The 14,328-nt window shown below is 37.6% G+C and overlaps 2 protein-coding genes across 2 annotated transcripts; both read right to left on the bottom strand.

The window, feature by feature from the left end:
* Positions 1-314: 314 nt before the first annotated feature.
* LOC135654780 (ras-related protein RABF1-like) lies at positions 315-7,836 on the bottom strand. The gene is made up of 8 exons (XM_065175665.1): positions 7,678-7,836; positions 5,713-5,789; positions 4,394-4,477; positions 3,473-3,567; positions 3,159-3,264; positions 1,181-1,270; positions 997-1,083; positions 315-579 (listed from the first exon to the last, which is right to left on the bottom strand). The coding sequence occupies exons 1-8, from the start codon at positions 7,700-7,702 to the stop codon at positions 544-546; spliced, it is 600 nt and encodes a 199-aa protein (XP_065031737.1). The 5' UTR covers positions 7,703-7,836; the 3' UTR covers positions 315-543.
* Positions 7,837-11,722: 3,886 nt separating this feature from the next.
* Positions 11,723-13,466, bottom strand: LOC135654766 (heavy metal-associated isoprenylated plant protein 3-like). The gene is made up of 5 exons (XM_065175660.1): positions 13,224-13,466; positions 12,987-13,125; positions 12,655-12,866; positions 12,480-12,567; positions 11,723-12,284 (listed from the first exon to the last, which is right to left on the bottom strand). Exons 1-5 carry the CDS (start codon positions 13,449-13,451, stop codon positions 11,818-11,820), a joined length of 1,134 nt encoding a protein of 377 aa, XP_065031732.1. The 5' UTR covers positions 13,452-13,466; the 3' UTR covers positions 11,723-11,817.
* Between the last annotated feature and the right edge of the window lie 862 nt (positions 13,467-14,328).

Genomic DNA, 14,328 nt, shown 5'->3' with positions numbered 1-14,328 from the left:
ATTATATCAATAATCATCATAATTATTTTCTTTAAATAATATTTTTTATTTATTATATTAAATAACGTACAAAACGCTTTCATAGTTGATATGAAACCTATCATCTATGCAACAGTGAATTAACCACGATTAAGCCTCTATTAGCGCAACACCCGTTATTATGATCATAGCAGCATTACTATACAACACGACACTTCCTTTGCCATGACATCATCCATCATCACTACCACCACCATCATAATAATCAGATTCCCCATCCCCACTATTATCACACTTTATCATTGCCTGTAAACATCCCTCGCATGATACATTGATAAACTAAATTAATAGCTTTTTTTTTTTATTGACGCAAATGTCACTAATGGATGGGGATACTGTAACCCAATTTGGTGTGCCATTAGTTTTAAACGATGTGTCAGGCAGCAGAAGAACTAAAGACACGAATACTACTACACAGGTATAATCATATACTATGATTTTACACAGTAATTAGGAATGTCAGGTGAGTCAGAACAAGAAAGAATCAATCTCCAGACACGATAGTTAGGAGGATGTCCGAGGAAGCCTCTTTGCAATCTCCTGAAATAAGAAAAAAATGTTTGCTCAGAGAAAATAAATGTACAAATGCATTTTGCTGAAACATTGCATCAATCATGAAAGAATTACATATATGTGAGATCAAAATATCATGCAAATAGAACAACAAATTACAGGTAAGTTAATCCAGAATCAAAGTCACCTTAGTTTTTGAAACTTCTTAGAAAAAAAAAAAGAAAACAAGATTAGATTAGAAAAAAAGTACAAAAAGGCTCTCAAAGCATCAGGAGCTAAAAAAAACTAGTACCTAAGAATTTCATGAACTGTGATCATAGTAATTAAAAGCCAGTAATTAAAAGGATAATCTCTCACAATCATCAAGCAGCTTCTCTGTTTTGTCATAATTAAAAACCAATAAACTGGACATTAGTGCACCTAATCATATTACTACATGAATACCTGAAAGAGTTGATTGATGTTGTTAGCTGTCTTTGCTGATGTCTCGATGAAGAACATACCATTTTTCTCTGCATATTCCATAGCATCCTTCAAAATGAATAAATGTCATCTCCTAGCACAGCCAAATATATATTGGTCAAAGCTAAGCAGATTCACAGGTTGCCAATTAGAAACCACTGCCTACCTGGGATGATACAGCCCTTTTTTCATGCAAATCAGCCTTATTACCCACCAAGGCCATGACGATGCCAGGACTTGCATGCTTTTGAAGTTCCTGTCAGACATATTTGAACTGATCAATCTGATCACCTAATATTAATTTTATACATAGAGGTAAGAGACAGCAAAGGCTACCCAGTGCAAGAGGCTCGGAAGTCTTACGAGGACCAGATATAAGCAGCCTAACTCCACTTCAGGAGATGCTATTTTGCATATCAATGTTCCTATTTAACACGCGCACACACACACAAAAGACTATGTTTGCCTAGGTAAGGTTGTGTACTACCTTGCCATCTATTTTGTTTCTCTTACAAAATAACTACTGAAAACTCAAAAACATATTTTATCATTGGATATTAATGGAAAACAGGATTCAACCTGGAGATTCTCCAAAAAAAACAATGCACATTTATAGTGGTTTTTCTACTACATGGTACCATCATTCAGTACAATAAATAGATTCCTTACAAGAGAAGGGAGAAAGCGACTATTCCTAATCACTGAGAGTAATTCTCCTAAATGTTCTATCAACCTGACATCAGCAATAACCTGTTGGTGAATGAAGAAGTGTTCATATTACACATAATACACCACAATGTTTGAAACCTCTCTTGTGAGATCACATTATCATTATATATGGACCTGACATTCTAGAATGGAACTTTGCACTCACTATTGCTCAGAATTGCAAATATGTAGTATTAACAAAATTGGCATTCACCACTACAAGGGTGTTGAAAATTTAAATGAGGAAGGCATACATAGATGCACAAAAATAAGTTTAGTTTTCAAGTGGAGATGTCGTTACAAAAATTGGGAGAGAAGTCAAAAGATACAGAAGCCAAGAATGGTTAGCTAAAAAAAAGGTTGGCAAGTTGAGACCTCAGTGGAGACTTACCCAAAACACATGAAAGATTACAGACTCCAATTATTTAAAAAACTATTTTATCCATGAACATGCTGATGACTTGCTTCCAAGACTTGAAAGTTCATCTTATAGTTAATGATAGAACTTATAGTTTTATAGAGCAAATGTTGATAGATAACAACCTAGTTCTAGCATTTGAGGAAGTCTCAAGTGTAAGAGGCCACTGACCTTCAAATGAAATATTTAATTTATAATTATAATGAATCCTCATAAAAGATGTTAGACAATAAAAGCAAACAACATTATACGCAAAAAAAAAAAAAAAAAATCACAAACGCTAGGAATTTCTTGTGTATTTTTTTTTTTCAATGATTCATTTAGAGTTTTCTCTTGTTCCCAAGGCTCAGATGAAGTAGGAACAACAAAAGAAAAGTCATTTCCCTCTGTAATAAATCTTAGTAACAATACAAAACTACTCTACCCAAGGATGACACTCTCAGCTGTTATGCATTTGCGGCACAGCCAGGTCCTACCCATGTCAACTCTCTTGCTATGTTAATTGCAGTAGTGCACTGATTGTTTTTATTTTTCTTATTGCAAAGGATAAGTGGTGAAAATGAGATTTGATCCAATAAGACCTTGTTAGTCAACATCGCTTAGTTAGCTGTTATCTTTGAAATATATCAAATGAGTTTTTGATCCCTCCTCAAAGAATCGAGTACACCACTATCACCAGATCAATGTTTAATAGTGACTGATTGATATTTCTACATTATGTAAAAGCTCTGTAAGGTTAAATAATTTGCATTGGAAGGAGCCTTGTGCAGCACAGGTCTTCCCGCATGCTAGTTAAATTTGCACAAAAGGAAAAATGTAGCTAACATTATATGCCATTTTATCAGGTTTCCGTAGGCTGCAAGTTAATATCTCACTACATCTGTTGCATTTAAATCATTCCCAATACTCATGACATCCACTTAAACTTGAGGATTAATAAGCAGAACCCACAAAACCACAGAAAGAAGCAAAATTCCCATCCAGTAAAACCTAGTTAGATTTAAAAGATGCATGATACCTTGACCCAGTACTGTGCTTTTTTGAATGTTTCTTGACTTGTTATGTCATATACCACAACTGCAACAGCTGCTCCTCGATAGTAAAGAGGGGCCAGTGAAGCATACCTTGAAAAGAAAAAACATTCAAAAAATAATTATAAGTTATTATATATCATTTAATTGTGGTCATTAGACATCAGAAATAGAAACAGTAATATCATCCATATATTTCATGCATATATTTCACCTAACCACACTATAACATGTTTGATCCACAAAGGATTTTGGAACACTAGGAGCAGCAAATGACATTTTTGACAATTAAATTGTGCACCTCTCCTGTCCTGCTGTATCCCATATTTCAAACTTCACTATTGTGGAGTCCTCCAATGCCAATGTTTGTGATAAGAAGGAAGCACCAACAGTTACCTGAATGAACCTTATGAGAATCAACATATATCAAAAGGAACCACTTGGGCACATGCTGTAGGATGAAAGAAATTAAAACGAGAAAACAGGGGTACTAAAAAATATATATATTAAGTCACATTGATGGTGCAATAACTTAGAAAAAAGAAAGAATTTATGTTTCCAACCACTTGTGGTTAGCTAATAAATCTATTGTTGCACTTCTATTTTGTTAAGATTAAAATCCTCAAGTAATCCAAACATTTTGTCCATGTCTTCTTTGGCCTTTCACTCTATAGGAATCTCTATCTTGAATTATTTCTGGTAGCTCATCAACAATATGATTGAACTGCCTTAATTGGTATTCCTTCAGCCTCTATTGATATTTATTCTTAGTTCTTAAGTGACTGTAATAACTTCTTGTACCATCTTTCCTTGTAACACCGATGATCCATCTCAGGAACATCTTTTCAAATACATGGAATTTTCTTATCTAGTGCTTCCTAATTGTTCAACATTCTAACTCATAAAACATAATGATCTCATAAGCAACCTACAAAATTTGTTAAATTAGAGAGATTCTTGAACAATGAGAATGCACTTTGCAGGAGATGCAACCTCTCTATTTTTAACTGTCTTGTTATCTTATATGATGAATTATTTTCTTCAACCTGCCTTATTGAATAATACGCCTAAGGATCCAATAGTTACTACTATTAGGTTCAAAAATAAAATTCAAAGCCTAATGTTACAAATGTATTCAATATGTGATGGAACTGTCAATACAGGCAGAAAAGTACATCAACATACCCAGAATTGTTAGATATCTATTTAGATAAAGCATTACCTTTGAAGTAGGATCAAATTGGCCACGAACAAACCGAAGGACTATGCAGCTTTTACCAACACCAGAATCACCCAACAATACCAACTGCAAAGACAGAGACAACACTAGTATCAAAATCAGTTAGCTGGAGCAAGCACATTTCAGACAAAGGTTTGCCTAACTTTTTTTTTTGAAAATTATAAACCAATAATTCAAAAATGGAAATGGTAAACTATAAACCAATAATTCAAAAATGGAAATGGTAAACTCTCAACTAGCAAGGTCAACAGGCTGCATAATCTAAAAATTTCTTTGCTTCCAGTATTTGCTTATGCCCTCAGAATTATGCAAATAAATCAATAAAGGTTACACACAAATAAGCAAATCCATATTGCAGAAAATGGTAGACTCATGAACGCATGAAAACTCATGTGTATATAAGCAATACAATCAACATAGGCAGTGTCATAGCTCCATCATTCAACTGTGTTAAGAAACACACTAAATCTGTATACATATAGAAATTACTGATCTTACAGAAGCACTATACCCTTGTTATCTGAGTAGGAAAACTTAAAATTGAATCTCAGAGCACACAAGGGAGATAAGGGAGCCAAACAAGAAGATAATGCAGTTTGGCTTATTGAATATCTCTGACCGATAAATTGAGGCCAATTTACATTAATTACACACTGAACTATGATAACTCCATTTTAGGAAGCAGCTATTTTTGCCAGGAATAAAATTGACAAAAGAAAATTAGGATCAAAAACTTCAAAATGTTGTTTTGTTTGTTTAAAATAAAAATGTCAGATCAAAACTCGAGTTTCAAGGAACTCCGGCAGCAAATCAAGTTTCTGTTGTCATGAAAGTAAATCTTGAGTTGGTTCAATTAGAATCATTTTACCTCTGATAAGGTCATCTATATGTAAACACAGAGAATTTGAATTTGCTTACTCTATCCGTATCGGATACATGTCACATATAACAATTGTAAGATGTTCTTGAATGTGTGTTGAATATTTCCTTAAAATATCTAAATTTTAGACAAACAATGGTGCTCTTTTATGTCACAATGAAATATGATAAGCTACAACAACAAAGAAATAAGAAATACACCAAAACAGCAATTAACTGTTGAGATTCTCCAAGTTAAAAACAAGGATTTACTTGTCATAATACATGTGTGCTGATATTGATCAGTACAGACAAGTCAAAAAATTTCATGTAACAATATTCTCAAGATATGATCAGTAGGAACAGACCAGTAATATCAAAACAAATAACAGGATACATGGAATAATGTTGGTATAACAGGATAGGAACCACATATAGCATACCTTAACACGAATGTTCTTTGAATCAGTGGCCATTGAGTTTTCACTATTCAAACCATCCAACCTTCCAGCATTTCTATCTGATTATCACCAAAAGATGACATTCTAATTACTTACACTATCTCGAAAGTACAAAATCCATCATTTAATTCTCTATCTTAAATATGGCAACAAAAACAGCAACAAAAAAACATTTAATTCTGAAGATATGCTTTACATCGAAACACAAATATCTACTCACATGAAGAAGTTGAAGAACCTCCTTCCATGTTGGGTTGACAAAAACCGAATAGGATATAGTAATCATATAATGACAGTGCCATAAGTGCTAGCATACTAATGGATTATATATAAGAATCATAAACATAACCTTGTGAAAGATGGCTCAAACTAAGCACTCTGCATTTTGTAAGACCATTGTTCGAGACATAAGCATTAAACTGGATATTGTGATATCTATTGTTTTGAGTCTTTTGACTATAATTTTCTTTATTTAATGGGAAAAACCCTTATGCTACATCAATATGTTGCCATCTAAAACTGCCAAATGATATAGTAAGCACCATAATTCATATGGTTTTGAAAGAATGAATTCACAAACTTTGATAATATAAAAATGTTCATTCAGCTCTTGTTGAAGAAACAGAGAAAAAAGGAATACACATCACTTCGTACAAGAAACTCTAAAAGTGCCTCTACCATGGTGTGAAGTTGAAACTCATCTTTCTCATTCTGAATTCAAAAAAGTTATTTTTCACAAAGTTATAGATGTTGCATTTAAAGAGTATTTGAAAAAAGTGAAGTCCACCAAATTTTCTCACCTCATAGTAAGGACTTGGCAGATGAGTTCGTATAACCAATTAGTTAAATATGCCTTCTATGATAAGTGTCCCAAAAGAAAATTAATCAATGAACAATAACTACATAGCATAGAATACTATTAAACCAATCTTCAGATGTAGACTATGTTAGTTTATCCTTACTAAGAACACAGATCTCATGATCAAAGTGCTATCAAGCATAATTTTCTCATTCTCCCCAACCACCACCACAACATTTCTGGCAACTTTTACCAAATCCAGCAACCTTACTATGACCTGAAATAGACATGCCTGCTAACTAAATGAATTCCTGGTGCCTCATCACCTACCCTTCTTTCCTTCTCTCACTTTCTCCTCACTCTCTGGTTGGCATGCCTCAGAGCCATATGATTCCTTAATACCTTAGCAACTAGACCCTTCATCAGCCCTCTACCAAAATTCTGCATCTAACTAATAATACCTATAGAAACTCTCAAATTTCCAAATATGATAAAAAAGTTCTGATAATTTAATAGATTATATAGATTAAAACTGTAAGCCCATTACAATCAGAAAGCTATATCACTAGCACTTCATAAGAACCACATGCACGAGGCCTGCATAATCTTATCGAAATGATCATCAAATGGATCCTTAATTGCCATCAAACTCTGGTTACACAAAAAGTGTTTTTCTTATGCCTGGAAACACATTAATACATCTCGCCACCAGGACTTTGCATTTTGAGCTCCATCGCAGCCCAGCAACATGAGATGCATACCACCATCAATATGACTATCCCACTAGGCAGCTTCTCTCACGAATCAAGCAACACAACGGCATTGAAGGAAACAGTTTGGATCCTTCTGGCATTGAATCGATTATAGATCGGATAGCTAACCTTTTGTAACAAAGATCACGAACATACCTACAGCCGTATCAAGATGGCGAAAAGAAAACAAAATACCAAGAAAGGGATTCGGATAATCAATTATTGAAAGAATGGCACTCCTATCTTTCACACAACAAGGATCGACAAGAAATTATGGTACAAAGACGATCCTACCTGAGAATCGAAGACATGGAGCAATCAACAAAGGGTAAAGACGGAGAACGATAGATCAAACCCTAAGAAAGGAGGAAGGGAAAGGAAGAAGGGAATGGGGACCTGCAAGAGAGGAGGAGCACCCCATCTGTGGGAGAGACGATGCCGGGCGCCCGTGTTCGACGGAACAGGAATCCCAAACGACTAGACCACTGGGTTTGGCTCGGCCGGGTCGACAGAGAGTAGTATGTGCGAGATCGAGGGCGGTTAGAAGAAGTCGGAGCAGGTGGAACGGGATGTGCATGCTTTGAGATTCGTGAACGATCGATGCGTGCTCCTATCCTTCCCACGTTTAAAATCCCAACATGGCTTCATGAGGCCGTCGACATACCATCCATACCACATTCTGGAAACATTGACTTCGACTAAATGGGCCCAACAGCCAAGCATGGTAAACCCATCACATGACGATGAGGATGCATGACGACCCACATGCCATCCAATGTCGGCTTCCGGGTCGAACAAATGAACTCGCCCGTTAAAATCTACATCCGAAACCCGTTAATATGCAGGGGAAACTGGGGCGGTGATGGATGCATGTCCTCAATTGCCAAGAGGGGCCCGGTCGTGCTGCCATTTCCACCACCCATTTTGGTGGGGCCGCCACCACTATGAGTTATACAAGACGTGGCCCGGTTTCGACTCAGCAGTTTGACTGGTTCAAATCTAGTAAAGAAACTATCAGGAAATTCGACACTAATAATAATTTATAATTTTATAATTTTTATTAATTTTTTATTATTTTTAGATGTATCAATTATATTCGTGAACATGAATATATATATGTATAAAGATAAATATAAAAATTATTAATGTATAAATTTATTTAGATGTATCTATATTTATATCTGAATATTATTATATGTGTCAATCATGTGTGATTTGGTTCCAAATCGAAGCTAAGGACAACAATAACAAGATCAAATCGTTAATATTATTTTCGGGAAATGTATACATTTGGCTCAAAGCATGTGGCATGTTTGTGTGGCTCTTCATCGTTGACCTTATATGGTGGTGGTGACATGGGACCGATAATTTGACATCACATGTCAGAAGTCAACACCAAATAGTAATTGGTGTGGTTTCGAAGTTTCTTTTCGGATCTCGAACGTCCTACTCTTATGGCAGTGCAGTAATGGCCTGATAAGAAGGTACTAATGTCTTTTAATTGCACCGTTAGCATTAGCAACATTATCTTTAAGCTTATCTTAGGGGCACTAAGTGCCATATAACACTTGTTGTTGCTACCATTCTTGTTTGCATTTTGAATGAGTAGAGAGATGAGATAAGCCACGAAATGGGTTTTAGAAGGCCAACAACAATAAAAGTAGCACCAATGAGATAATTGAAATGTTCTTCCAATCAATTACCAGTTCACTGAAAACTTATCGCCCTCAAACTTCATTCTTCGATCATGAGTGGATGAAGAAATATATATGTATATTTGTTCTTTCAAGTTGGCTGCCTTCCACGGTAACAATTTCTTAAGAAAACATATGCAGAAAAGACACCTCCAGGGAGGGAGATGGTTATGAACTCCAAACCATACGAGTTAGAGGAAGTGGTGGTGGTGGTGAAGAGGAGGTAAAGATGATGAACACACATCATGTTCATCCAATCTCATGGCATGGCAGAAAGGCTAAAGAAGACCTTTGGAGCTTTCTTATGCATTTGGATTTGAGGTGTGAAGGAACAGCAATGCTACAGCAGCTTTGCAGGAGTGAGGGGGAGGAGGATAAGCTTTTCTTTCTTTCTTTCTTCTTTCTCTTTCCACATGATTGCCTGATGCTAACTTCCATGAAGCATCCTCCACATAAAGAAGGAAAGAATGATCTCCTCCTTCCACTTTCTACCTTGACATCCCTACAAATATTCTGTAAGGTCAGGGACCATCACATGATCCTGTGGTGGACTTCCGCTGACTAGAATGTGAGGGTGGGGAGGGATTCGATTCGATGGTAGGAAGAAACATATGACATCAAAATTAATCATCACATTTTTAAGAGGCAGATTTAGATGAATACAATATGAACATGTGATTTTTGTAACAAAAAAACGTTTTTCTTTTTAAAAATTTTAAAATAATATTTATTAATTTTAAAATTTATATTTGATGTCTTTATTTTTTTAAATATCTAAAATACCTATCGCCAATCGCCAATGCCTCTTTCTTCATTCATCACATAGTGATGTTTTTTATCATCGTCACGTCCTCTTTCAGGTATGAGTTATCAAGTGCCTCGAAGTTGTCTCGCTTCCGTGAGACCCTATCGTTTCCACCTCATCATGATTATCTTCGTCCTATCGGAAGGTCTGTCATTTTGATCATGTTAGTTTCATCCTATGGTGGTCATCTCTTTAATTTAGATGTCTATTGTTTCAACCTTACCATTATTCTCTATCCATCGTTCCCTAGATTAGCCCTTGAATTATGTCCACATCTATTGTGCTAAGAGAAATAAAATAATTATAGTGGGTAGAAATGGTAGAATATCACCTCCGCAACTAAGAGAGAATGAGGTATTGCCGACAATGAGGAGGAGCATATAGGACAACAAAGAAAAATGAATACAACAACCGATAAATCTAATAGGCCTCATTTAGAAAAAATAAAAAACGAGCAGCATTTTTAAAGAAATCCCCTTGTTTAAAATGGGTTTGTATTAATGGATATAGAGAATAAAAATGGGTTTATGATGCTGGTGGAACTCTTGTTGATCATTGGATTGGGATTAAAACCCTTACAAGTAGAGGAACTTGTAATGCAAATGAAAATTCCACACCCACAAATTTAACTAATCATAACTATTCTTGCACATGTAATTCTTGATTTTATTTTTTTACTAAAATTATAAATTTTCTTTTTGTGACAAGTGTTTAACTTTGTAGAAACTAACGTTACATCTTATACAATGCTTTATTTTTTTTTTCCTATACAACAAGTGAATAAGTCAATTAATGTCGAGAATAATTTTATTTAATTCGAAAAATATTCATGAACAAGAAAATAAATTGCAAAAAATCATCATCCAAACGAAGAATCATCGAGTAAATAATTGAAGATTTTCTCAAAATTTTGATGAAAACAATACTCGAGAAGTTTTTCTTTTTCATCCAATAATATTCATTAAGGAATAAGAAAGCTATTACTGATGATGTTGGAGTTCAACTAATTTGATGTATCATTCGATAAAGACAATAAAATTTTTTGGTTAATTTGATGCTCCATCACAAAAAGCCACGCCAATAACAATCTCGACCGGTTTCATATCTTTTTCTATCACTTCACATGTCCTAATATTTTGTTCATCTTGTGTCGGCTATTCTACAAACATCAACGATTGGTTGCTCAAAGAAATTGAACTCTGTCGGTCCACTAATTGCTCGACATGCAATTCTCGTAAAATTGACCTCTGTAAAGTATTTTTCAAGGGAAAAAAAGGGAAGAAATTAATAAAAAATAATTTACGTTATATATATATATATTAATTATTCTCATATCACTGCATCATCTAATCACCCACTGTGATCACTCCCACCCCACTTCCTTGTCTCATGTACAAACCAAACAACATTTAAAAGATATCAAATCATACGATTTTTATTGATTACTATGGTCCCAGTGGAGGCTGGTAGGTAGTGTGCACTGTACTGATCCCATCAATGGTTGGTGCACACACATTTCCAATGCGTGCCCATCTTTCTCATGCTTTGATGGATGATGTATAAACAATGACAGGGAAGATAGTAATAATTAATATTTATCATTAAAAGATTCTTTATCCTCTACATCAATAAATAGAGTCACCAATGACGCAAACTTCCAAAGAGCACTAGAAAACCTGCCTAAGATCCTTCCCTACTCATCTCTCATCACATAAAACAACAATAATATTAAAAGAAGTTGACACGTAACAAGAGCTGATTCAGCATTTGCTGTATCTCCTGAAGCTTCGCTGCATCATAAGTCGTCCGGTAACATCAAACCATCCTAATTGGAGACTTCATTCCAAAAGTTGGACATATTTCACATCACCACTTCACTTCCTCGATCACTGGATTTCAATATATATATATATATATATTAGTAATTAAGTAAACAAAAACCAAACGAAAAGATTTGTTCGCTTTTTTTTACTCTTCCCAATTTACATTTCTTGTTTACATAAGCTGCTGCGAAAATGTACGACGAACACGTGTCGGTCACATGATAGAGCAGGCGTTGGGGTTCTCGTCGCTAAAGAACTGTGGCGGGTGAATCATCTCCACACGGTAACCATAACCCCCGTAGCCCCCGAACGGCGGCCCGGAGTAATCCATCTTGTTCGCCTCCACCACCGTCGTCGTCGTCTCCTTCTTTCCCACTTCCTTTTTCTCCTCCTTATCGCCGCTGCCATCGCCTCCCTTCTCCTTCTTCTCCCCTTTGCTATCGCCTCCCTTCTCCTTCTTCTCCTCGCCACCGTCGCCGGCCTTCTCCTTCTTCTCCCCTCCACCGCCGGCCGCCTTCTCCTTCTTGACCTCGCCGCCTCCGCCGTCGTCCTTCTTCGACGGGAGGATCTCGACGCCGCGCTTCAGGCGTTCCTTGAGGACGGTGACGAGGGACTTCACGTCCATGGTGCCCTTTACGGTGACCAGATCCTTCGCCGCGTCCACGGTCACCTCCTCCACGCCTGAGGGTAATTTTGTCAATCCACACCGCAAAAATAACGCAAACCTCCAACGCGCGCAAGTCGATGAATGCCGCGACGATTTCCAACCGTCGGATGAGAACCGACGCTCCCATCCGACGGTTGGAAAACGGCATCCACATCAAACTGATACAAGAAAAATCAGATAATTGGGGAGAATTAATTGATTTATTTTACCTTTAATTTTGTAGATGTTTCTTTTGATTCTTCGGATGCAGCCATCGCAGTGCAGGCGAATCTTGAGCACCGCCGTCGAGACGGCACTCTATCGGTCGTTCCACAGACAGATTAGAAGAAACGAATTAGTACGACGAAACGGTGATCGAACTCGATCTGTGGATGGATTGCTGACCGGTTTGGGCTTCTTGTCGTCCGATGATTTCTTCTGGCCTTCGTCCTTCTTCTTGTCGTCGTCCTTGGACTTCTTGGGAGGGTCTTTGGGGGAGATGATGTCGACCATCTTGTGGGTCTTGGCTTCCAGGAACTCCTTGAGCTTCCACGGGTCCACCTTCCCGATCGCCTTCAACTTGTTGTTCGCGGCATCCACGACCACCGCTTTCACCCCTGCAAACACGCGATCGTTGTAGTGGATGATTAGTCCTCGTCGCTCACAGAGAGAATCGGCTCAATTCAACTCGATTTCAATTTCAAGGACGAAATCGAGGGTGGAAAGACGAGCATTACCTTCGAACCCCTTGACGGCCTTGCGGACCTTGAGAGCACAGCCCTCGCAGTGCATGTCGAGCTTCACCTCAACGGCTTCCTCCTCCTCCTTCTTCTCCCCTCCTCCCTTCTTCTCCACATCCCCCTTCTTCTCCTTCTCCTGCCATTGTCACAACAAATCAATTGAGCAAACAAAACCATGAAAACAGAGAAGCAGCTGAGAGCAGAAACGGCAGAAGAAGAAAAGCCCCGCCTCACCTCACCCATGGCCTTCGCCTCTGCTCGAAGTCTCCCTTCTCCCTTTCCGATCTCTATCCGATTCAGAATGTGGAGGGCAGCGATCGGCAGCACACTATATAAAGAAACGTCACTTGAAATCGGATCCGGAGCCGGATCCGAACTTCTTATACCTAACATTTTCCTCTCTTCGGTCATGTATGCATCATCCTCATCATCATGATCATCATCAACAAACAACCATGTCATGGGATGACCATCGGGTTTTCCCAAGTGCGGTGCACGTGGCACAAGTGAACAAGGAATTCACGAAATGACGGAAACGCCCCTCATGGCTGTAACGGGTTGCGACAACGGAAGACGTGCCCTTACCCACCTGCTACGTGCCCGTATTGGCCCACCATGACAAAAGGAAACGTGGCCATGCGGGCCCCTGTGGGCCTTCCTGACACGATGGCGGGTAGGGTGTGGACGTGTAAGAGACCGGTTGCGGTTGTCGGTGGGTGGAGAAAGTGACCGCCACGTGACTCCCACGTGAAAAGAAGTTTCCAGACATCTTCCCCATTTTTAAAGCAAACATTTGGCTTTATATATATATATATATATACAATGTTGCTCTATTTAGTTGATAGCAACGAAGATTAATCTATTTGTTTTGTATCCTCAATCATACGTCTTCGGTGAAGTCTCACCGTGCAACAACTGCAGACTTGACTTGGGTTGGGACGTCTTCTGCCTCATCAAAGACTAGTACCTCCACGAAAAGAAGGATCAAGTAAAAGTCTTCCACCACCTATCTGTGAACATGCAGTGTTGAAGCTGTGGTGGCAAAACCAGATCAATCATGAATTCATGAGCATTGCAGTTGAAACTAATCATTGATGTGTTCTAAGGAGTTCTATAAGATTTGTTCCACGTGGACTTGATAAGACTCTCTTCCCCAATTATATTTATTACATGTATTATGGCGCAAGATATGACATCAGTTAGATTCTCCTTTCATGGAACCTTTAACCTTTTCACAAGTTCTCAGAGGGAGTAGAATTGCACTGCGATTCCAAGGAGAGATGGTGGAAGACGACAGTGACCTGCGGATTGTTTAAGCTATCATTGCAGCATAAACTAA

This window comes from Musa acuminata, chromosome BXJ1-4, assembly GCF_036884655.1.
Source record: "Musa acuminata AAA Group cultivar baxijiao chromosome BXJ1-4, Cavendish_Baxijiao_AAA, whole genome shotgun sequence".
NCBI lineage: Eukaryota > Viridiplantae > Streptophyta > Magnoliopsida > Zingiberales > Musaceae > Musa > Musa acuminata.
This window is presented reverse-complemented; position numbering and strand designations above follow the sequence as displayed.

Coding starts and splice junctions, on each gene's coding strand:
- LOC135654780 (XM_065175665.1), bottom strand. CDS start 7,702: ATGGGGTGCTCCTCCTCTCTTGCAG. Junction 1,271..3,158: donor AAGCACAGTACTGGGTCAAG/GTATCATGCATC, acceptor TATGTCTGACAG/GAACTTCAAAAGCATGCAAG. Junction 1,084..1,180: donor AAAGGGCTGTATCATCCCAG/GTAGGCAGTGGT, acceptor TTCATTTTGAAG/GATGCTATGGAATATGCAGA.
- LOC135654766 (XM_065175660.1), bottom strand. CDS start 13,451: ATGACATGGTTGTTTGTTGATGATGATCATGATGATGAGGATGATGCA. Junction 12,867..12,986: donor GGCCGTCAAGGGGTTCGAAG/GTAATGCTCGTC, acceptor GCGTGTTTGCAG/GGGTGAAAGCGGTGGTCGTG. Junction 12,568..12,654: donor ACGACAAGAAGCCCAAACCG/GTCAGCAATCCA, acceptor AACGACCGATAG/AGTGCCGTCTCGACGGCGGT.